Genomic DNA, 23,079 nt, shown 5'->3' on the forward strand with positions numbered 1-23,079 from the left:
CTTCATGGACACGCAATAAGTTTACCTCCCTACCTTATTACACTGTAACTAAAGAAATATGCATCAATGGTTTTGTGTATTCTGGTGCTTGGTACCCAAGACATAGAATGGATCCGGTGATTATGTGTTAGATATGAGAGGCTAAGTTTTATCAAAGCGCCTATGGATGTTATTTCCTGGGAGGGTGAATCAATTTTGATAGAATACAAAGGGAAGCTAGCTTTCATTGTAAGACACCCTTATGCTGATTTCGAAAGTTTTGATTTATGGATACTAGAGGATGTGAAGACACATGATTTGTCCAACCAAACATTTGAGCTTCCTTTCTCTTTGGGGTTGGGTACAACTATGACCTCCCCGGGCACCAACAAGGCTGGCGAAATCATTTTTGCCCCAAAAGCTTTATCACCCGATGTTCAACCCTTTTACATTTTCTACTACAATGTAGAAAGAAAAGACATGAGAAGAGTTAGGCTCCTAGGAATTGCAGATTATGAAGAATTTAGGAGCCGTTATGGATTCGCAAACGATTGTTACGTCTCTATCTCGCCCGAACACATTGAAAGTATTGCCTCTTTTTAATGTGTTCTATTTATTACTTGAAGGATCTTAATGTAAGAGCTTAACAAATTGTGGGGTTTTTTTTTCAATCAATATTTAAGCGTTTGCTTTTTAACATCATGATGATTTGCATTTGCTTACCTATGGGGATCGTTAGTGTTGCTCTGTTTTTGTTTTCTTTTTTTCTAAATTTTTAAAAGTACGTATACAAATTTGAAATTTCAAAAGTATATGAATAGTAGCCTGGGCAAAATATTCGTTAGATCCGCTTCGATTCGATATTCGATTTGATTTGATTCGAAAAATTTGAATATTCGTAAGATTTTGGAACAAAGTAAATAGAAAAATGTAGTAATCGTAAAAACCGGAGCAAATAATAAATATTGTTTTTCAGATTACTGATTAGGTTTTCAACTAATTATGAATTTTGTTTATATCATTTATGTTGTGAAATGCAACAGCCAACATGCACCCACGTGCGTTGTAGTTAGAGCATGAATAACGGAGCATCTTAGCCCATATCTTAGTTAATTATATAGGTTTTAGCATTTAAAATTAAATCAAAAATGATTAAAAGGCTAAGAAGTAAATCTTAGCTTAGATGTTTTTTGTGTGTTAAGATGTGTACATGTGTCTTAATATAAGTGGGCGAGAAAAAAGACAAAACCAAATGCTACAATTGAAGAAGGATTTGGTCGAGCATATATGGACAAAATATTCTAGAAATTAAGTTTAAAATATTTGTGCTTTATGTTATTTATGTTATAAATTGTATCTCATGTATGTTTTAATTTCTTTAATTTGCAACAATTATTAAATTTTCTATAATTATAAATTTTATTTTTGTATTAATATTTTTTTTTCTAAGAACCACATGTTAAGAACCTACCATTAATCACACAAAAATCTTAACCCAAAAATACTATATCTTAACTATCACTTTTACAAATATATTACTTAAATATTCCTAAGATTTATTTCTAAGATACTACCAATAATCATGGTCTTATCCATATTTTTTCTGCATTTGATGTTACGTAAAACAACAAAACAATTGTCAAATGGTTTACTATTTAAAAGCATGAAAAGTCATATATTTTCTCTTTTAATTATTATTATTTATACATAGAAGTAGTATAGAACTCTCCACAGAAGAACGTTTTTATCAAATATTAGTTTGATATATAACATTAAGTTGTATTCCACTCTTGCCAGCTGAATAACATTGGGGTATGTAGATGCCAAGTCTTGGCATGCAGTTGGCACCATCCCATGAGAAAAAATAAAAACTTTTTGAGATTATAATAAAATAATATTTATTACATTTCCTAAATAAGGTGAACTCGTCATGTTATATATTCCGAAAGACAACACGAAATTAGTAAAACTTAAAAGGACTATATTCATACGTTAGTCTAATGAATAAACATTTCAATGGAGAATGATTGTACGTAAAACGTATACGTGTTTATACAAATATGTCTACATTGAATAATTTGATTCTTTTCAATATTATATATATTAATTTGCATTATGGCATATGGTCCTATAAATAAACACACTTACCTCTTGATCATGCAACACATGAAGTATGGCTACTTCAACCTACTCTAACTTCACCACTTTAGCACTAACCCTAATCTTGATCTTTCGTCTGATACCGGAAACCACCGCATCACGCCATCTGAATGGAAAGAATCCGGCGGTACTTGGAGTCACCACTACTAGCGAGAAATACATTGTTCCTCGGCCGTCACCGTTTTTTCGACCGTTTTTCCCACCGTTACCGTTTGCCCCTGCACCGTTCGGAGGGAATATCCCACGACCACCGTTACCTTCACCTCCAACATTTCTACCGCGTCTCCGAGGTTTCAAGTTTCCTCCCTTTCCGTTCCGAAAGCCAACGCCGCCGTAATCGTATACGTTGACGGCATCAAGTCTAAAACTGTAATGAAATAAATTATCTACTTTAATGTATTTTCTATCTCTATATATCACCGTTGATCATCTATAATTGATGGTAATATCATGGTATGAAACTGTAATAAAGATCACTGGTGTAGTAATATATTGAATACATACTATGTTGGATATATATTTTCCGATCTATACATATTTATTAATTTTCCATTTTTTCGAAAAGAGATATTGTTTTAATTCAAATGAGGCGAACCTTTTTTTATGTACAACAATATTAAGGAGAATAACGATCAAAACATAAAGAGAGAGGAGTAGTTTGCTTTGGAGAGAATATTATACGATTATGTAAAGCTTAGTTCTCGTAATATTGATGTAGTGTTGCCAACACAGTGTTGGAGTAGATTAGCAGTTCTGACCGTCTGATTGTGGAGTCTCTCGGATTGACACTTTAAAATCCGGCTTGCAATATATATATATATATATATATATATATATATATATATATATATATATAAATTAACGAATATATATCCTAATTAAAAATTACAGGCTTGAATATTAAAAATTGTATGAGGATATTAGTGACAAAGCTTCCTGTCACAATGATCCCATAATTTCTCAAGTTTATATATATGATTATAGATTGAGATGATTTGTTGATGAATCAAATTATTTATAATTACAAATCGTATTAATCATATATATCACAATTGTGAGGATGGAAAACTTTTGTATTTTTGTTTCTGGAATTATGTTTCTTCCCTGATGGATACAGACTCAATGTGCTTATGTCACAATTTGTGAGGATTGAAAACTTTTATATTTTTTAAGCTTGATGTGTGGTTGTTCTAACTAGCTTTTGATCCGTTTAAAAGTTGGATCATGTCTTTGCAACGTTTTTAAATATTTCTTCAAAAAGTTGGAACTGATTGGATTCCTTTTTGCTTATGAAAAAGATCCACTTTAACATGCTAGTCTTGACCCCTGAGATTTGTTCCTTCAGTTTGTTGGAACTGGAAAAGATTTTATGCAATCCGCGATTTTGGCAAGAAACTAAAAGACTTGCCCAAACCTCTGTGGTCTAGTGGCAGATGAAGCTTTGGTGAAGGGTGAAACTCCTATACCCGAGTTCGATTCACCCTGGAAACAAAATCATATTTGTTTGGGAAGTCTGTCAGTTGGGCTTTGGCCCAATTGGTTTACCTGGTAGTCAGAAATACAGGCGGCCTGACTACCCCTAACATTAGTCGGAAGGCATTCCAAACTCGGATCAGGCAGTGTGGTGGCCCAATTCTACCTGGATCGGGAGAAGTCCACTCTGTAGCACCTCGGTGCGTTCCTACCGAGGCCGACCGGATCAGCCGATAGGGTTTATCAAAAAAAAAAAAAAAAAAAAAAAAAAAAAAAAAAAAAAAAAAAACTAAACTAAAAGACTTGTGTTACTGATTACCAAAGTTTACTTGTTTTCCCTGATGACATAATATTATAGCCTACTACTACTAGTCGCATTTAGTCATTTGGTTGTGTTTGCTTTTTAATTGCAGAGACTATCATAAAACCTACCAAAGACAGTACAAAACAATCAACTTGTACTGAATTGTAAACTTGTACTGAATTGTAAGAGACGATTAGTTTTCTGTTCCTTAAAACCTGATGTAGTGTTTTTACCCAATTAAATATCGAACCTCAAGGAGCAATGAACCAACACACTAGGAATGCACACATTCACTTAATCTAAGCAAAATAGATGATTTTGGTTTTCTAAATTTGACCTAACAATGCAATTTAAATTAAACAATGCAAAACAAGACAAAAGAAATCAATATGCAAAAGACTAACAAGATTCAAAATCAAACAAGAGAGAAATAAGCAAAGCGGTTCAAGTCTATAAATAGAAAGCGAGTCTTCGGGTTTAGATTATTGATTCGAGTGATTAATAATCAATTCAAGATGCTCTATCAATCTAACAATGCTAATCCTTTAGTCTTAGAACACTAACGTAAACTATTCCACTTCCATGGTACTAATTCTACACTAATCAAGCAATTAACATCAATTTCAATTGGCAATCACAAGACTAATATGACCTCTGGTGCTTGGGAAGATTCCATTCCTTTCTGAGTTTCTGAACTCCTTGTATGAGTGCCAGTACAAGGCGTTTTTCTCAGCATTTGGTAAGTTCCTTACAAGGAAGGTCCTTTTTCCTGGACTCCTTGTTCCTTTACGGAGAGGGAACAAGTCTCGCAGATCCTATCCTCCTGAGTCCATCTCATCTTCCATTAGTGGTGCTGATGACTCCACAACTAGAAGACGGGATCTTCAGCAAAAGAGTGATGTCCATTTGCTTGAAGACAATATCAGGAAAGGACAGGAAGCTGACCATAACAATCTTAGGGTCAAAAAGGGAAGGAGTCACGACTCTTTGGAGCTAACAGCAGAAGACTCTGCAAAAGATGAGAGGTTCAGTGAATCTTTTCCTGCTCTTGATGTAGTGTTCCAGCCAACAAATACTAAAGCTTCAAGGCGTGCAATGCATTCTTCACAAGGGGGACGTGACACTTTTCCGGATAAAGCTGTCACAAGAAACTTAGAGGATGACTCTGAGGATTACAATAAGTCCAGGAAAAAGGACCAACCTGATGGGGATGATAGAGAGTGAATGTTTATGGCCTTGTTAGACACAGCTCAGGCTATCTCCAAGATGAATGAAGTGATACAACAACTTGTTCTCAGTCATCCTTTGTCCAAAAGACTGTAGGAAGTTTGGTTTTTAACCTTGAGCTCTCAAGCAGAGGGAGAAAAGGAGTATGGCTGTGATTCTGGGGGAGTTCATGTGTTGTGGGGGAGTAGTTATTTGTTATTTTTGTTTGAACTCCAGACTTTGTTGTTGCTTGTTTTTCAGACTTTGTCAGATTCAGGGGGAGTTAGTCTTTGTTGGACGAAATTGCTAAAATTTTTTAATAACTTCGATTGTTTAAAGTCTGTGATTGCTTGTGATGAAAAATGTCTACAAAAGTAAGAAGATTTCAAATACAGGTGCTTGAGAGACACAAGATTAAAAAGGGGGAGATTGAAGATGCAGCTTCTGAAGGAGTTCCTGAAGTAGTCAAGATACCTCACGAAGTAACTCAAGAGAACAGAGCAACATGAACAAGATTAAGGAAATATGCAGAATCTTGTTATGGCGGTTTGAAGTAAAGACTAGAAGCTTAGAGAAGATTCTAGAAGACAGAAGAGTTTCCTTTTGCAAGAAGAAAAGGAAAACATGAAGACAAAGGACAATTTCCTATTCCATAAAGAAAAAGGAAATTGTCCATTCCAATTAGTTTTAGAATTGGAAATTGACCTGTTGTATGGTCTCAACCTATTTAGTATAAATAGGAGTGCTAAGGCTTGCAGAAAGCTTAGCACAATCACGAGAGAGAATTCCTAGCTATTAAGTCTTAGTTTGAGAGAAATAGAGAACTAGAGGCTTAAAGAGAGCTAAGGGTTTTAGGGAGAGTTATTGTTCTTAATCGTCTGTGATTAAGGAACAAGACTTAGTGAGAATAGAAAATAGTGTTAAAGGAGAAACCTTGTAAACATATTTTCTATTAATCGAAAGAGTTTTTTGAGAAATCCTGAGTTACATCGTGAACTAATTCAAAACTTAGTAGCTCTTGCATTAACAAAAAGCATTTGAAGTCATGTTCAAGGGACGAAGCCTCATAGTAAGTAAACGCAATGCAATTATCAATTAAGTAGACTTAGTTTTATAATGAATTAAATAAAAAAAAAAAAGATATACTATATATTATACTACAAAATGAGCCATAATTTCACACGCTTGTCTGGAACCGAATCTAGCCCACAACGAGAGAAACACTAGTGTAGATATAATCAATGGGTTTAGGCTACTGTCTAGTAAAAACAATGGACTACAGATCAAAAGCAGATTCAGAGGATGACGTAACAATCGACACCACATAATCAGAAGACAGAGATGATTGCTTGAATCGCAAGTCAGCACCAGCGTTGGAAATGATCATCACATCGAACACTACTTCTAGCATTAGATTCGGGTGCTGCAGGGGCAAGTGATCATACTGATCTCGTTTACAAATCTTTGTGCCTTGACATGATTTGGAAGATAGCTTCTTTATCGCAATCAATGTTCCATCTAGTAATCCTCCCTGCATTGTCAAATTTCTGGCATTAACTTATATACTCGGCCTCTTTTTTTAGAATACTATGATTTCTAGAGCTTGAAGAAAATTTTTGTATACTCATAAGACCAAGAAAAATTATCGTAAGAACATACAAAAGGGTGAGTGCAAGCCTGAAACATTGACAAAGTTGAGCTACTTTTTCTTTCACATACTTTACAAGTGCCTCAATGAAGAAAAAGGTTGAGCTACTTTTTCTTTCACATTCTTTTCAAGTGCCTCAATGAAGAAAAAGGTTGAGCCTTATAATATCAAAACAAAAAGATAATACACCAAGAGACATATATTCCTAGATGAAACAGATTTCAAGCTAAAATATCTGGTGCCAAGCCCGCCCGGGACATATAGAATCAAATGCTGCTTCGTTCAGGAAAAGTTTACTGATCAGTTCACCAACAACACTAAGCACATGCACGAGACTGCCCCGGCTCGGGAAACAGCAAGAAAGCAGCTTACACCTTCTATTTTGAATCAAGAGTATTGCCACACACGTAGACGTTCAACAATATGCTAGAAACGTGCACTGAACAAGAAAAGGGGAGGTTGCGTCACGGTTACCATTTCAGAGCTGGACTCCAAGGTCCTGTCCCGGTTTGAGAAAGTTTCAGTTTTGAGGTTAATGGTTCGAGAAGTGAGTCCTCGGATTCGGTTTTGGGGAATCTATCCAGTTCTTATAAAGAGTTTCTGAAAAACAGAACTCAAGTATTGTAACTTTTAAGTCATTGTGAATTTAACGTTTAAAGCAATTGTTGTGATTTCTTAGATATGGAAGTGGTTAGAATACTCAGTGGGTTAGCATCAAAAATCAAGAGTTTGTAGAGCTGTTTTGACACAGCATGTAAGCAGTTGTGTTCAACACTGAACTATATAATCACTTTGGTGAACTATATAATCACAATGTAAGCAGTTGGAGCCAAAATGGTCTAATACCTTATTCTGAGCAAAAACAAGATTTAGAAAAACATTCAAAATATGAATAACACTAAAGAATAGTAACACAGGATAGAAGATGCAAATCATCAGTAGTAGTAAGATAACAAACAGTAGTTTGGTTGGTGTTGAAGAGCCAACACTTAATTATTGATGAAAAGAAAAAGAAAGAAAAAAGCAAAAACCAGAGTCTGCCAAGCTCTTGCATTAAGGTCCTTCAAGAAATTAAATAAATAAAACACATTATAAAGAGGCAATACTTTCGATGTGTTCGGGTGAGATAGAGACGCTCATATGGGCTGCGACAATGAGTCCATATCGGTGCCGAAACTCTTTATTGTCTGCAATTCCTTGGAGCCTAACTCTTCTGATGTCTTTTCTTTCTACATTGTAGTAGAAAACGAAGAAGGGTTGCTCAACATCATATGGCAGAAACATTGGGGCAAAAATGATTTCACCAGCCTTGTTGGTGCCCGGGGAAGTCATCCTATTCACCAAAGGGAAGGGAAGCTCAAAGGTTTGCTTGGACCAATCATGTTTCTTGACATCCTCTAATATCCATAAATCAAAGCGAGAGAAGCTCAAAGGGTCTCTAACAATGGAAGCTAACTTCCCTTTGTATTCTATCAAAACTGAATCACTCTCCCAAGCCACCAACATCCCTAGGCGCTGTGATAAAACTTAGACTCTCATATCTAACATCAAAACACACAATAACCGGATCCATTCTCATTCTCCGAGCCCAAGCAGCATAATAGAGGAAACCATTGATGCAAAACCCATTATTGGTTACAGGGTAATAAGGAGCGGTGGTAACCTGATTGGGTGTTTCTCCTCTTCCTCCTCGTCCAAGTGTAATAACCTCGTGCACTAGAAAACCAAGAAACTGGTCAGGAGAAGTCACCAAGTCAAATACTTTGAAGTGATCACCAACAAGATCATATCTAATCCAAAGCATGCTCGAGGTCCTTTAATGGGTAAGGTAATGACTTGCTTCGTGGTCGGATTACATAAAATGAAGTGAGTATCAGTATCACTACAACAACCGACAAAGCCGCGGATGGAGGGACACTTGGCGGCGTAACACATGGTCACAGAAGGTATTGTAATGTCAAGCCTGGGGACCAAAGAAGAAGATTCCTCTTTCTCGTACGAAGAAGAGTAGATGAACAAACGCTTGGTATCATACTCTGTGACTAAACGTGATTGTAAAACGCGATCGCGTTGAGGACAAAACGTAGTAAGAATCGACGAATCTCTTGCGTCGGATGATTGAAGACCACATCTTTGGCACGTAAGAGACTTTGCTGGTAACTTAAGTCAGTATCTCAATCTCTAAACCAAACCGGAACCGGTTTAACTAATCCTTTCTTCATACTCCGGTTTGTTAAAAACCAGAGAGGTATATAAAGCAAAGAACAGAGTTCGTCTACATTGTTAAAGAATCCTAACGAACTCAAAAAGATTCTCTCTCTTTCTGTTACAACTTCGCCGCCGATTTGATTCTCCGATGGCTACCTCAGGCCATCTCCTTCTCTTCTTCCTCATCACCACCGTCACATTCCTAACTTCCGCCGCTTCTCCAGCGTATCTCACGTCGCAAGATCACCAACACGCCGACAGAATCATCGAAGCAATGATCGGAGCCGGAGATTTCCGTGACTGGGCCGCTGATTTCCTCTCCGCCGTCGATGACCAGTTAGGAATCCCTCTCTCCGCCACCATTTTCGTCCCAAGCGATTTCGACTCCGCCGATGTCTCCTCCTCCTCCACCACCGGCGACAATAATGCTTATCCTCGTCGTCTCTCCGTCGCTTACCACATCGTACCTCAACGACTCTCGTTCACTGATCTCCGTCTCTTGAAACCACTCTCTCGTCTTCCGACTCTTCTCCCGGGAAACTCAATCGTCGTCACTAACAACTCTGTTTCCGGTTATACTCTCGACGGCGTTCTTGTCTCTGAACCGGATCTTTTCCTCTCTTCTTCGATCGCTATTCACGGTGTTGCTTCGTCGCTTGATTTCTCACGTTACGGCGATTTTGGTACCGGTGATACTACTTTAGCTGATAGTCTCCGTCCATATCCTCATCGCCGTCGTCGTCGTCCTCGTGGTGGATCCAACAGTGACAACAATCAAACCTCTGTTTCTGCATCCACTATACATTACTCAACTGGCTCGTTCTTGCTTCCATTGGCGGCTCTGACTTTGTTCTGACTCAACATTCCGGCGACTTTTTCCGGCCTATTAACCGTCAAGATTCCACTAACGGCGTGAAAGTATTATCTCTTTTTGTGTTTTACAAGATTTTTAGAGTGAAGTTTTATATTTTTCAAGATTTTGTGAAATTCTGCACATAATGTAAAGTTTTTCACATTAAGCAATAGCAAATTTTCTTGATTTGAAAGAAGAATTACTATTATTACGACTTTTCTTTTCTTGTTTACACTTCACTAACGCTAAGGTTAGGTTATTTGTTCTTGCAGTGATAAAAAGAACAAAAGATTATGAATAAATGCTCCAAAAAAAAAGAATCAGAAAGAAATTTATTCTATCTATCTAAAAGATGTCACTGTTGTTGTTGTCTCGGAGTTGGTACAGTCTCGTTGGCTTCTTGAGCTTTTTACATCAAATCTACTCCGAAAAGTTTTCCTTTGGTTAAACTTGCGGAACAGTTTGATGATATGAAGTGATCTTTTGAGTCTGATGAAGTTTGGTCCTTGTGGTTCCAGTACTCAACGAGTCGATGGTTTGGGTCAAGAACTTCAATGGCCTGTAGAGAAGGATTAAGTTGTGTTAGAGTTGAGATCATGGATAGGTTTTGAATGAAGAAGAACAAGGCTTGGATTTAGATTTGTTACCTGAACTATAGAGGGTGAGAGGAAACCAAACATTTGAAGGCCGTTGATACCCTCAAACTGCGATAATGTAGGAAGACCAAGACTGGTGGATGTATCTTTAACTCTCTGCAACACCATTTCCCAGCATTGTTGGGCTGAGACATTGAAGAAGCTCTCGTCTGGAGATTCTTCCAGAGTGACCCTGAACAATGGACCCATGAGTCCTGCATCCAAAACCTCGGAGATGTAATTGCTCATTCTTGTTGGATCAAGCACATTGTAGAACTTGACACGACTCCTGAATCCTGTAAAAGTTGCAAAAAACAAAACCTCAACAATCTTTTCAGCAAATTTCTGATTAAGTAACATTAACAAAAGGGCTTTTCAAAGATAGTACCTTTTGGGAATATAGCATGCTTATTGCACCAAAGCTTTCCAAAAATCAAGAACCCGAGGTTTATAGGCTCAACCGATACACCAAGATTCTCTGAGGCGGTTAACTCGCCGCCACTAGTGCTGACTTCTTCTTTAAGGTCTTCTTGATAATCCAACTCTAAGTCAATGTTCAGATCAAAAGAACCTTCCTTTAACTTCTTCTCCTCACTGATAACTGAACCTTCTTTTAACTTCCTCTCCTCACTGATAACTGAAACTTCTTTTAACTTCTTCTCCTCACTGATAACTGAACTAGTCTTAGTCTGATCTTCATTACTGTGTTCAACGCCTAACACCTTGGAAGCCCATATCTTTAAATCATTTGATTCGCCTTCCAATGCTCTGACCAACGAGCTTAACTCATCCATTGTGTACCGGAGACAAATAAATCCATCTTTCTCATCACATGAACAAAGATCATCTGCATGCTTAAGGCAAGCGTATTCTTCGGGAGAGCACTTGCAGCCAGAAGCCGAGAAATGCAAATCATAAAAGCATGAGAAGCATTCCCTTTCACAGTTTGAATCAAACTCCTTCTCCATCTTCATTAGGATCGAAGAATCCCTACCAAGTGCTGCAATTCTTCCCTCTTCCATTTGTAACCGAGCCTATCAACATTTTTGAAAAAAATGAACTTATTAAGCATTAGAAAGTGGAAACTATATTCAGTATCATGACTAAGTAGTATCCGTTTTTCATTACCTGTATCGCGTTGGTAAGTGTCCCGTTCTTCCCACAGAAACTTTTCCATCTCAAATTTGTTGTATTTTCCTTTCCCACAGAAGCTGAGAGTTCCCAAAGGGCCTTAACCGCTTCATACGCTGCTCCAAGAAGAAGTTTGTCATGAGACAGAGAAGTCTTCCTTGTCTCTTTACTGTAAAGTTCCACAGCGTTCTGTCCATGAGTCAACCAATCAACAGGAGCCACATTAACCGCTTCTGCGCAGTTGAAACCGCAGTTGAATCCTGCATGATACGCCCTCGGGAATGTCAATACATACTCCCCTGAATTCTGAACCACCCGGTAAGCCTGGACTCCCTCATCTTTCAGGATTGAAGGAGAAAACTGAGTAACCTGAACACAGTAAAAAGGAAGAGTTAGTCTCTAAACATGGTGGAGACTAAACAGGAAAACAGAATAAAATCGAGTAGTTGTTTTCTTCCTAACCAGGCCATGAAGTAAATCAGGCTGTTCTTCAAACAGGTCAGGTAGATGTTTTCTCATCGCCTTCTCGAGAGCGGTTGCATTGCTTCCTGGAACACCATACCATACTTTTGGCTCCCCAAAGTGATGATAGTTCAGTGAATATAAATGATGGTCCTCCACATGCTGTTCAACACAAAGAAATATCAACCATCCGAAGATTAGAGACAAAATGTTTAAAATTGATCAAAGTGTGAAAGTGTACTTACCCAACAAAATGATGAAAAGCACATTCCTACATAGAGCCAAGGAACTAGAACTCCAGAGATATCACAATCTTCAAAAGAGAGTACAGAGCCGGGGAGACGCGGCAGGTTATTCAAGTTCCAGCCAGATACTGTGTACTGATCCATATCGCTACCGGTTAACTTTTCCGCTCTTTTATAAAACCCGCTTCCAAGTACCCCATTCTCCAAGTCAGCTCCATAGTATACCTATAACAAGCAAAAATACAAAAATTGGCTTTAGTTTATTTATAGATGTATAAGTGTTTTATTGGTGAAATGGTCTGTTTCTATACCTCCACTTCATCTGTTGGTTGCTCAACTATCCGCCAGTATTCGCCTTCTATTTCATCCACAGACGGTGTCCATTTTACTATATCTCCACCAGAGTCTTTCTTTTTGAAGTAAGAGTCTTTAAAATGCAGAGCATATTTCTCAAACTCATCAAGAGTGAAGTCTGAACCAGAATTGAAACCAAATTTCTCCTCAGCCTCGGGAGATGAAGTCGATTCAGAGGGAGAAGAACCAGATCGTCTCTTAGACGAACTCATTCTCGAGTTTCTTCTCCTTTTACGTTTTCTACTCTTTGGTTTCTTTGTCATCGGCTCACGGTTCTGAAGCAGGTCGACGTTCTGAATCCGGGTGGGAAACTTTGTTTGCTCCCATATATTCTTCTCCTTAAGCCGGCAAGGAGGTTTCCATGTCGATGGTGGGATGATTCGACAGATACCAAACGGCTCTGCTAGTGGACGTATCTTTTCGATATAAGCAAGTGTATCTTCAAACTCCTGATAACCCGAAAGGGCGAAAATCAATGAACAAGAACTCAAAACATCAACAAAGGAAACGAAAAAAATCTCAAACGATTTCACGAAAAACAACTAGCAATTAGTACCTCTAACGATGGGGTGAATACCGGAGCTTCATCGATAATCGGCCTCTGCGCTTCATCCGGTAACCATCTAGCAACAACCTTTAACATATACAAAAATATTATGTAAGATCAAAGTTGTTTCAAGATTTATAACTTTTTGGATTGCATCAGATTACATCATTCATATACTTCTTACCTTCCGATGACGTGGACTACTAGGTTGTTCCATAATAGTGTCCTTGTCCTTATCCTCGTCTGGAGGATGATTCTTCAAAGACATATCCTGTATTAAAAAACACAAATAAATTTATTTTTAGAGAAGAAGAACAAAAATATCGATGAACAGAGCTAGAAACTATGATCAGCGTTACAAGATCAAGCAAAAACAACAAAACTAATCAATAATTCAACATTAACAAATCAAAAAAAAAAAGACGAAGAGATCTCATATGATCTATGATTAGGTATTTTGCTAAATCAAGTAAACAAACGAGATCCGGAAAATAAATGCCTCTAAACAAATCTATGATGAATAAAAAAAAACAAAGCTAATTACAAAAATCATCAATACTGTTTTTGATTCAAGGTTATAATCTTCAGTAATTAACCATAAACAAACAAGAAAACGATAATTGTTCAGTGATTAATAGATTGAGATACGAATTAAACATAGAAAACTAACCTCTTTGATCTCAGATTCTAATGGAGCAACGCTGAGATTATTATCCATATGAATTGAAATCAATACTCAAAGCAGATTTTGTAAGCTAAAGTTTTCTTCGATTGAGAGCCAATGAAACTGAGAAAAAAAAAAATAAGAAAACGATATTATCAACAAAAATATATATATATATCCAAAAACTAAAACAAATATCAAATAAAGAGAAGTTACAAAAAAGGTCCTAACCCTAATTGAATTCACAAACAAAGGATCAACAACAACAACAAGAACATCAAAAATAATTTATGGGAATTTCATAAATTTGTAGATTTTTTTATTTTCTTTACCTATCAGAAACGAAAAAGCTTCAAAGTTTTTGCTTTTTTTCCCAATTAATGATATAAGAATTGAATTCGCAGTTAAAGTTAGAAATACCCAAATCTGGGAAAATTTAAGAAAGAGATTTAATTGACCTAGTAACGACGAATAACAAGGAACACATAAAAATACAAAATAAAAACACAAACCGAACTTAACCAGGAACTTAAAATATCATTTAACTTTTTAATTAATTTACTAGGTACAAAATTACAAAAAACGTTTAAAAAAAAAAAAGGAAAAGTCGAGATGGAGTTTACCTCAAACGAACGGCTGAGATTTCAACAAGAAGAAGAAGTGTCTTTGAGATTATCTCTGATTATACGAATCTTCTTTTAAATAGATTTATATATAACTATATAAAATAAAAATCATCAAGATTGATATATAAAATAAAATAAAAAATAAGAGATTTGAGACAGAGAAAGACAAGAAAATGATTTTGAAGCAAGTTTCTGGAAAAACGAGGAAGTTAGAACACCCGCCAAACAAAACGCACTCTCTCACAGTTTTTAACGGATCAGCGTTAGATCACACCGTACCGTACGATGATCTAATCTTGATGCTGAAATTACTCAATTACCCTCAACTTTTCTGTTTATTTACGATTATATGCCATCTTTGTTCTTCCGTAATCGTTCGTCGAACGTCGTCTTTGGGTTTCTTCTCTCCGCGTCGGAAAAGTAAAGAGTTTGACCGTTTCTTTTTTATCCAAAACGCGTCGTTTTAAAGGAAAATGGAGATGAAAAATGCACTTTCAGTCCCTATAATTTAATACTTCTTACATTTCTAAACTGTTATTTTTAAAAAGATCACAAAAGTACGAAGAAGTCAAATTGTTGAATCAAGAATAAGGTTCTTGAATCTTGACTGTGTAATTTAATTGTTCAAAGTAGTTTTGACTACATAAATTATTTAAAAGAAGTACTGCAAAAATAAAATAAAATGAAAAAAAAAGAAAAAAAAACTAAAGAAAAAACATCTCCACATGAGAGTTTGATCAACTGAGGAAAACTAAAAGAAACAAAATGTGTAAAACAACAAAAAAACGATGCAAATTATTTCATCGATTAGAGACGAATCTTCTTGCTTCCTGCTTCTTCTGTCTTGTCTTCTTCAACTTCTCTCTTGATTGCAACATTCCTCACCTAACAAAACACAACCAAAATCAAAGCACAATGTTTCAAAACGTTTTAAGAATCAATAACAAGCACCTCAAAAGAATTTTATATAAAATCTCAGACTTACAGTTTCAGCAACAGTATCATCAGGGTATTCAACTACAATGATCTCAGGTCTTGGCTGCAACAAGGGTAAATATAAAGCAAGATGCTAATACATTTTAAGAGAAATAGGGAGATAACATTTAAACGTTTACTCACATTGAAAGAAGAACTCGCAGTTGATTCAGTTTCAGGAGTTGCTCCATGGTTCCTCCGCTGGTAAACTCGAGGAGGAATAACCCGGTTAACTTGCGGAGGAACCTGGTTAACTTCACGAGGAACAACCTGGTAAAGGTGCGAAGGATCTTGGTTAACTTGAGGAGAAACAACCCCGTTACGGTTACAAGGAACAAGCTTGTAAGTTTGAGGAAGATCCTTGTTAACTTGAGGAATAGGAACAACCCGGTAACCTTGGTTAACTTGAGGAGGAACCTGGTTAAGATCTTGGTTAACTTGAGGAGGAACAATCTGGTAAACTTGCGGAGGAGCTTGGTTCTCTGGACGAACCCCATAAGTTCTTCCAACCTAAACCAAAAACAAACATTAGAGTATGAAGAAATTCACAAACAATTTTTAAATGATAAGAGAAAATCAGAGACATTACAGTTGGAATATTGATATGTTTGCACTCAGAACATTTCACAGTTTTATCACTTTTTTGATGAACCACTCTCGCTTGACATCCACCACACTCAAGCATTATAAGATTGTCTAAAGAACATTTTTATGAAACAAAAATGAGATTAAACAAATCAGAACCATAAATTCAATTTCTGAACTCAAAAAAAATTATAATTCTTGAATTTTTTTCAAGAACACATACTTGGCACAGGACGTGAAATATTACGACAAGGACATCTTGCGGTTTTTGCTGTGCTGTTTCTAAAACATAAGTTAGCTTTGCAGCTTTTACATGGAAACTTATCCGAAATCCAATTTCCTGTAGTAATAACGCACATCAAAAGTATTACAAAATAGTTTGAAAAAAAAACATTTTTGTAACAAAAAGAACGTAAGCAAAAAAATTGATCTTATGATATTTTTACCAAGAGTAGGAATAATTTGAACGTGACAATTTGGACATTCGATTCTTTTGCCTCCTGTATCAAGCTCAGCATAACAAACGGTTCTTTTTGTTAGGAGATAATTTAGTCTCTCTTCCAGTATAGCTTTGTAATGGTCTTGCATAGCTCTGATGAACACACAAACAAAAAAGATTTAATGATAGAGAGACCTATAGTTTTGAAAATTTGAAGAGAAGATCAAAGGGTTTTTACCTTGCTGAGGAAGAAGATGAGAAGAGAGTTTTGATATGAAAAGAGATAAAGAGTCTTTGTTGGTCTCTTAAGTAGCCACCGACAGTTACGAAGGTACGTTCTTTTGCACCTCGTAATTTAATTTAAGTACATTCAACCTTTTTTTTTTTGTTAAAGGGTTTTTAAATACATTAACTTGAATATATTTTTATCCATATTTGATAATTTCCCTTATTTCGAAACAAGAATAAAGAGGATGAATAGACTAGTCAGTGTAAGAGAAGATGTTGTCGATATTAGACGATTCGGAAAATTCATCCAACAGATGATAGTCAAGAACGGAAAATTCATCCAATCGATGATAGTCAAGAACGACAATCATATAAGATTTGAATCAATTCTAAAGAAGGAAGACAATATATTTTGATTTGTTAGCGAAGAAGGCTTTCATTCCGAAAGCATCATGTATATTCATTCTTTATCTATTCATTTAAAGTTGTGTCTTTTCACGATACTTGATTTGTGTTTGATCTTCACAACTTTTGTTCCAATATTTGTATTACAAACAATTGTGTCTATTTAAAAGTTCATCTGTTTTTAACTCTATATATATATATTTTCTTGTTTAAACTATTTCATAACATACATCATTTTGAGTTTGAAATTTGGAATATTAATTCATTTCAATTATGATGTGATCAAGCTTGGTTACCAGAACAATGGACGCTAACTGCTTACATGATTTTTCATCACAAAGAAGTTGACAATAAAAGATTAATAGTGACAACAAAACAATCTTAACCAAAAAATTTATGACTACAATTGCTTAATATCCTCCTAAAGGGTATGAGTTTCAAACTTTCAATGCACACGACCAGAATATCAACAAAGAATTGAATAGTGCTTATATTATGAACATATTAGGACTGCACTCTTTTAATAGTGCATATTTCATCACAAAACGAATTCGATGTTATCTTCCAAATTTCAGTTAGGTTTCTATCTTAAAAGTTTTATTTATCAAATGCTTCGTTCACCTTCAGACCAAATCGAGATACAAAATGTTCCACCGGTACATATGATCATATGAAATCCCTTTTGATGTAAAAAAAAACAAAGCAGGGGAATCAAACCGCCATTTTCAGACGTTTCTAGAGTCTTTTCAGAACATAAGTCTGTTAAAAGAGTCTAAAAAAACTGAACAAAAGCTTGGATCATATGTACAGAGGAAAAATCCTAAGATTATTAAGAAGAAAGCAAACCAAAATCCAAACTAAATCGAAAACAAAGCAATAATTTTAAAGGAGAGGGAAAGAGGGAGAATTCAGCAAATGCAGCTATCTAGTGTAGAGGCCATTGCAGTAGCCGTTATTATATCTTACATCAGCCAAGCCATTGGAAGATTTCTTGGGAGTTCCATTGACGTAAACGTTTTTTGGACCGTTGCTAATCAGATGTTGATGAGCAGATGCTGGATTCAGGACTGTGTCTAGCTCGCCACACGACGCTGCAATGAGTCCTGCAATAAGAAGAATGTGTAAAAGATTGTTTAAAAGACTTGAGTTGATAAATTTGGATCTTTCAGGTTGATTAAGAAAAGTGTTCGGACCTAAAAACAGAGGAGACGCTTTCCCGGGTCTGGATTTGAACTCGGGGTGGAATTGAGCACCGATAAAGAAAGGATGGTTTGGTAGTTCAATGATCTGCCATATCAGTACAAGATTAGTCAAGGATTTGAATTTGAAGTAAATGGATTTGAACTAAAGACAATAGTTTAAAGATTAAAAAAAACAAACCTCCATGCGTTTGCCAGTTTCATCTTTCGCAGCGAAAGAAAGACCGGCCTTCTCAAGGCGTTCAACCATATCAGGATTCACCTGCGAGAATTGTGTATGTGTATATTAAGAATTCAACTTTTGTCATATTAACTGGTGGCTAATCAAGAATTTGTTTACAAATCCTTACCTCATATCTGTGACGATGCCTCTCATCGACAAAGCTTTTGTTTCCGTATCTATAAGAACCAGGTAAACGGAATCATGCTAAGTTATCTACAGCATTCATATGTAGGACCAACGAAGTAAAATATAGAGATCAATGGTTCTTACAGTTTTGAGGATTTGCTGTCTTTGACATTGAAGAAGGATTTTCTGGATCCTAAGCGCATAGTGCCTCCCATATGAGTTCTCGAACCCTACACCCACCAAGCATGAGAATATATTAAAATCAGGAAGACAGTAACGAAAGGACATCTTAAGTAAAGAAACAGAGAATCTAAGAACCTCGGGCATGAAAATGATGCACGGATGTTTGGTTTCGGGTTTAAATTCTGTGCTGTTTGCATCATGCAAGCAGAGAACTGATCGTGCAAACTCGATGACAGCAATCTGCATCCCGAGACAGATACCAAGGAAAGGGATTTTGTTTTCACGGGCATATTTTGCAGCAAGAATCTTCCCTTCCACTCCCCTATCACCAAAACCTCCAGGGACAAGAACTCCATCTACACCCTGAAGAAGATACCAATAGAGATGAGCAAAAAAGGCTTCTAGATGATTAAAGTTGTAAAATGGCAAACGTTTCAAACCTTTAGCAACTTCCAAGCAGCTTTATACGCATCTGGATTCTGCTTAAACGAAACAAAACAAAAAGTTACTCTGCATTAAAATTTGTGACCAAGTAAAAACATAGATGTGTAATCAACATGCAGTATCGGTTTTACACACCTCTTTCTCAGTTTCTTTTTCGAGATCACAAGCTGGAACCCAATCAACTACGAGCTTTTTGCGACAAGCCACAGAAGCATGTAAGAGAGCCTAAACAAGTTATCCAAATGTGAGAACCAAGGCGAGGAAATCAATTTGTTATCCAGACAGTATCCCATGAGAAGTGATGCGTAAGATCTACCTTTAGGACAGATAGATAAGCATCAGAGAGGCCGGTATATTTCCCTACAACAGCAATTCTCACCTGTAAAATCATTTGATGCGTTAAGAAAGAGATGTTAAGGTTACGGTTTCTAAGGAGTAATTGAGAGCTGAGACCCACCGGCACATGTAAATTGTCACATAGTTCAGCTCTGGAAGTCCATTCCCCAAGAGAAGGCTCATTAAGAATACTGTTTCATTAACAATTAAAGATCAGTTCCAATCCATTTCAGTCGCAAATCAAGCAAGCCACATACCAAGAAAACAAAAGACAAAACAAGACACGATACATAATACCTAGCAAGATTGAGCACTTTTGAGATTACCAGATGAGCTTTCTGATCCTGTACAAGCAAAATATGTGAACTGAGCATTGTAGTCTTAATGATTTATAAAACCCGGTGTAGTGACTACAACAAATTTTAGTTGATAAAAGGTACCTTTAGCAACAAAGGAATATGCCAAATGTTGGGAACATCATAGAGAGTGAAAATATACTCAAGCTGAAACAAGAACCATAAGCTGGTAAATTAAAGAGATTTCATGTAAAGAACATAACAACAATGGACAAAAGGCCGCATCTTACCGGGACATGGCAAAATTGAGCTAGTTTTTCTTTCACATTATCTTCAAGTGCCTTCATGAAGCAAAAGGTTGAGACTTTTATATCAGGACAAAAATCTAAATGGAGATGCAAGCAAAAAAAACGAACCTTTGTGCTCCTGCAAGCTAAGATATCCGGCGTCAAGCCCAAGCCTCGTAGCCCCTTGACACTATGCTGTGTCGGCTTAGTTTTCTGAAAGAACACACAAAACAAACGGAGATAATGTAAACATAGAATCAAATGCTGTCACATCATGGCTGCATCATTTAAGGAAAAGATTTATACCTGTTCACCAACAACATTAAGCACAGGCACGAGGCTGACATGGACCAGACAGAAATTCCCTGGGCCTGAACTCAACCACCAACCAAAAGATACAGTAGTTAATTTTCATCATATCCACAAAATCCACTCATCTTTTCTTTTGGATTCAAATGGTATGAGGAAAATGATACTTACCAACACGGTAAGAGAATTGGCCAAGCGCCTCAATAAAAGGCGCGGATTCAATATCACCTGCAAACATAAACAATCTCTGTTTACACAAAAGAAGCAAAACCAGGAAAACAAAAACAAATATCCGGTTTTACTCTTTTTTTTTTTTTTGTATACCTATAGTTCCACCTAATTCAATAACACAAACATCAGCAGGACCCTCCTCTCCATCAACAGGAATAACCGCAACTCTCTCAATCCAATCTTGAATTGCATCAGTGACATGAGGAACAACCTAAAATCATTAACAACCAAAACACTTTTTAAGACTTACAAGAAACCAACACCAGACCATAAAATGAAAAAAGAGAGAAGTGAAAAGCTAATTTATTACCTGAACAGTCTTTCCCAAATAATCTCCTTTCCTCTCTTTAGCAATAACATGCTGTGACACAGACAGAGAAGTGTATAAGAAGATTAAGTAAACCTAACTCATCAATCAACCTCCAAATTAGTTGAGATCTAAATCTTCTTACCTGGTAAATTTTCCCAGTAGTGATGTTATTGTCTCTGGTTAATTTGATATCCAGAAACCTTTCGTAATTTCCAAGATCAAGATCCACCTTTTTCCAAAAAACAAGATTCAAAAGCTGAAGTTTTTCAAAAAGTTAAAAAAAAAAAGGTCATATTTATTTACCTCACCACCATCGTCCAAGACAAAAACTTCACCGTGTTCAAATGGAGACATGGTTCCAGCATCAGTGTTTAGATAAGGATCTGAAAGATTGAGTGCTCCGTAAGCAAAAAAACATCACTTGAGAGAAGAGTAACACAGAAGTAAAAGTACCGATTTTGATAGAAGTAACTCGAAGACCACAAGCTTTAAGAAGAACACCAATACTACTTGCTGTAACTCCTTTCCCTAACCCACTCACAACACCTCCTGTTACAAGCACGTACTTCATCTTCTTTGATATTTTAATCGAACGAAATCAACTAACCCTGCACAGATATCACCAACCAAATCAGTCTAGAACCAGAAACAGAGAAAGCGTGAAGCTTTTGAGAAATGCTTAACAGAGAATTTGGGTCTTTCTAGATTTAACATCTCCTTTATCGAAGAAGCAGAAACAGGGGATGACCAGAAAAAAATAAAAGCTGTTGCATTTTCATTTGTAATAAACCCAGAACAGAGAAAATCAGAGACACAAAAACGCACAAGAGTCGTAACCAGAGAGTGAAAGAGAGACCTGAGAGTAACCGGCGGTTGTATATTCCGGCGGCTCTGGATTTTCGATCTCTGTTTAAAGAACAAAGAGTCTGTTTTTATCTATGGGTTTTGATGGGTTTATCGGATAAGGATAAAGGGCGGCGAGAAAAGTGTGAAAACGATGGAGAAGAGAGAGAGAGAATGAAAAAAATGAAAAGAGAGAAGAATGGTTTTTTTAGTTTAGGTTCACGCCATTGACGACGGAAGCGGTTTTATAAAGGGAAGAGAGAAACAATTTGCAGCAGAGAAGCGCCTCTCTCTCAAAACCCCAATGTAAACCCTCCACCTATTTTTTTTTTCTTTTTTTTTAATATACTAGGATATGACCCGCGGTACACCGCGGGTTAATTATTTGATTTTTTTATTTTTATAAATTGATGAATTTATTGTGTATAATATTTTTTGTTGTATACCGCGGGTCACATGCGTTGTATCTAAAATAAAAAATTTTAAGTTGTATTTGTTTTGTTTAGTGTTTAAGATTGTATAATTGTATTTTGATTTGTTATTTATAGGATTTCACCTGTGGTATATTGTCTCGTATTAATATTGACCCAAACCCGTCCAACCATATAATCTAAAATGAAATTAAACATCATTTTGTTATTTTTTTAATAACACTTTTATTTAAATGTCATATAATTCGAGTTAATTTGAAAGTTGCTTTCAAATAGTTTCCATGTATATTTTTAAATTAGTGTGTGTTTTTGGACCAACCCGTAAAAACAATTTATAATTGTATCTTAAAATACTAATTAGGATTTCACCCGTGATATACTGTCCCATTTTAGATAATTGTAAAAATTAAAGAAAGATCTGAATGACTCAATTTCGGATCTGAATAAAATAACGACATGATTAAATGCTCAATTTGTTCTTAAAAATATTAATATAGATTACACACATATTTTTATTCATCGATTGAGTAATATATGTCCGTTTTAAAAAATTTGAATTGTAACATATGCAGAAAAAAAAAAACTAAAATTTACTAACTATTTATATATTTTATAATAATTTAAAATAATATAAATATAAGATCAAATAAAAGTGAAATAAGAATCATATATTTATGTTTAAATTAGGTAGAGAGGTTTTAGGAAATTAGTGCAAATTTGTTATATTAGCATTA

General features: G+C 36.0%; 5 protein-coding genes across 7 annotated transcripts; 2 read left to right on the forward strand and 3 right to left on the reverse strand.

The window, feature by feature from the left end:
- The first annotated feature begins 2,097 nt into the window (after positions 1 to 2,097).
- Positions 2,098 to 2,674, forward strand: LOC9326961. The gene has a single exon (XM_002890853.2). It carries the CDS (start codon positions 2,153 to 2,155, stop codon positions 2,474 to 2,476), a length of 324 nt encoding a protein of 107 aa, XP_002890899.2. The 5' UTR covers positions 2,098 to 2,152; the 3' UTR covers positions 2,477 to 2,674.
- A 6,182-nt stretch (positions 2,675 to 8,856) lies between these two features.
- Positions 8,857 to 10,196, forward strand: LOC9329708 (FAS1 domain-containing protein SELMODRAFT_448915). Its single transcript, XM_021012435.1, has one exon. The coding sequence runs from the start codon at positions 9,127 to 9,129 to the stop codon at positions 9,832 to 9,834; it is 708 nt and encodes a 235-aa protein (XP_020868094.1). The 5' UTR covers positions 8,857 to 9,126; the 3' UTR covers positions 9,835 to 10,196.
- Positions 10,014 to 14,577, reverse strand: LOC9326963 (lysine-specific demethylase JMJ18). Of its 2 annotated transcripts, none has more exons than XM_021012434.1 (11): positions 14,493 to 14,577; positions 13,876 to 13,992; positions 13,390 to 13,476; positions 13,215 to 13,292; positions 12,616 to 13,107; positions 12,305 to 12,529; positions 12,060 to 12,221; positions 11,595 to 11,966; positions 10,855 to 11,500; positions 10,479 to 10,762; positions 10,014 to 10,390 (listed from the first exon to the last, which is right to left on the reverse strand). In XM_021012434.1, the coding sequence occupies exons 2-11, from the start codon at positions 13,921 to 13,923 to the stop codon at positions 10,241 to 10,243; spliced, it is 2,544 nt and encodes an 847-aa protein (XP_020868093.1). In that variant the 5' UTR covers positions 13,924 to 13,992; positions 14,493 to 14,577; the 3' UTR covers positions 10,014 to 10,240. The 2 variants fall into 2 exon arrangements, with proteins under 2 accessions (XP_020868093.1, XP_002893647.1); XM_002893601.2 differs by lacking the exon at positions 14,493 to 14,577 and adding an exon at positions 14,202 to 14,319.
- Positions 14,578 to 14,999: 422 nt separating this feature from the next.
- Positions 15,000 to 16,903, reverse strand: LOC9329709. The gene is made up of 6 exons (XM_002893602.2): positions 16,502 to 16,903; positions 16,279 to 16,395; positions 16,060 to 16,166; positions 15,615 to 15,980; positions 15,481 to 15,534; positions 15,000 to 15,380 (listed from the first exon to the last, which is right to left on the reverse strand). Exons 1-6 carry the CDS (start codon positions 16,641 to 16,643, stop codon positions 15,303 to 15,305), a joined length of 864 nt encoding a protein of 287 aa, XP_002893648.1. The 5' UTR covers positions 16,644 to 16,903; the 3' UTR covers positions 15,000 to 15,302.
- An 802-nt stretch (positions 16,904 to 17,705) lies between these two features.
- LOC9329710 (CTP synthase) lies at positions 17,706 to 22,236 on the reverse strand. 2 transcript variants are annotated; one of them, XM_021014043.1, is made up of 22 exons: positions 21,928 to 22,236; positions 21,525 to 21,679; positions 21,375 to 21,454; positions 21,214 to 21,300; positions 21,072 to 21,122; positions 20,855 to 20,972; positions 20,702 to 20,758; positions 20,528 to 20,592; positions 20,351 to 20,434; positions 20,225 to 20,275; positions 20,079 to 20,141; positions 19,936 to 19,982; positions 19,760 to 19,829; positions 19,619 to 19,681; positions 19,438 to 19,527; positions 19,299 to 19,337; positions 18,994 to 19,221; positions 18,820 to 18,905; positions 18,677 to 18,725; positions 18,508 to 18,588; positions 18,321 to 18,414; positions 17,706 to 18,230 (listed from the first exon to the last, which is right to left on the reverse strand). In XM_021014043.1, the coding sequence occupies exons 2-22, from the start codon at positions 21,640 to 21,642 to the stop codon at positions 18,049 to 18,051; spliced, it is 1,803 nt and encodes a 600-aa protein (XP_020869702.1). In that variant the 5' UTR covers positions 21,643 to 21,679; positions 21,928 to 22,236; the 3' UTR covers positions 17,706 to 18,048. The 2 variants fall into 2 exon arrangements, with proteins under 2 accessions (XP_020869702.1, XP_020869701.1); XM_021014042.1 differs by having other exon boundaries at positions 19,619 to 19,829; positions 21,928 to 22,212.
- Between the last annotated feature and the right edge of the window lie 843 nt (positions 22,237 to 23,079).

Source organism: Arabidopsis lyrata (assembly GCF_000004255.2).
Source record: "Arabidopsis lyrata subsp. lyrata unplaced genomic scaffold ARALYscaffold_1, whole genome shotgun sequence".
In the NCBI taxonomy this organism is placed as follows: domain Eukaryota; kingdom Viridiplantae; phylum Streptophyta; class Magnoliopsida; order Brassicales; family Brassicaceae; genus Arabidopsis; species Arabidopsis lyrata.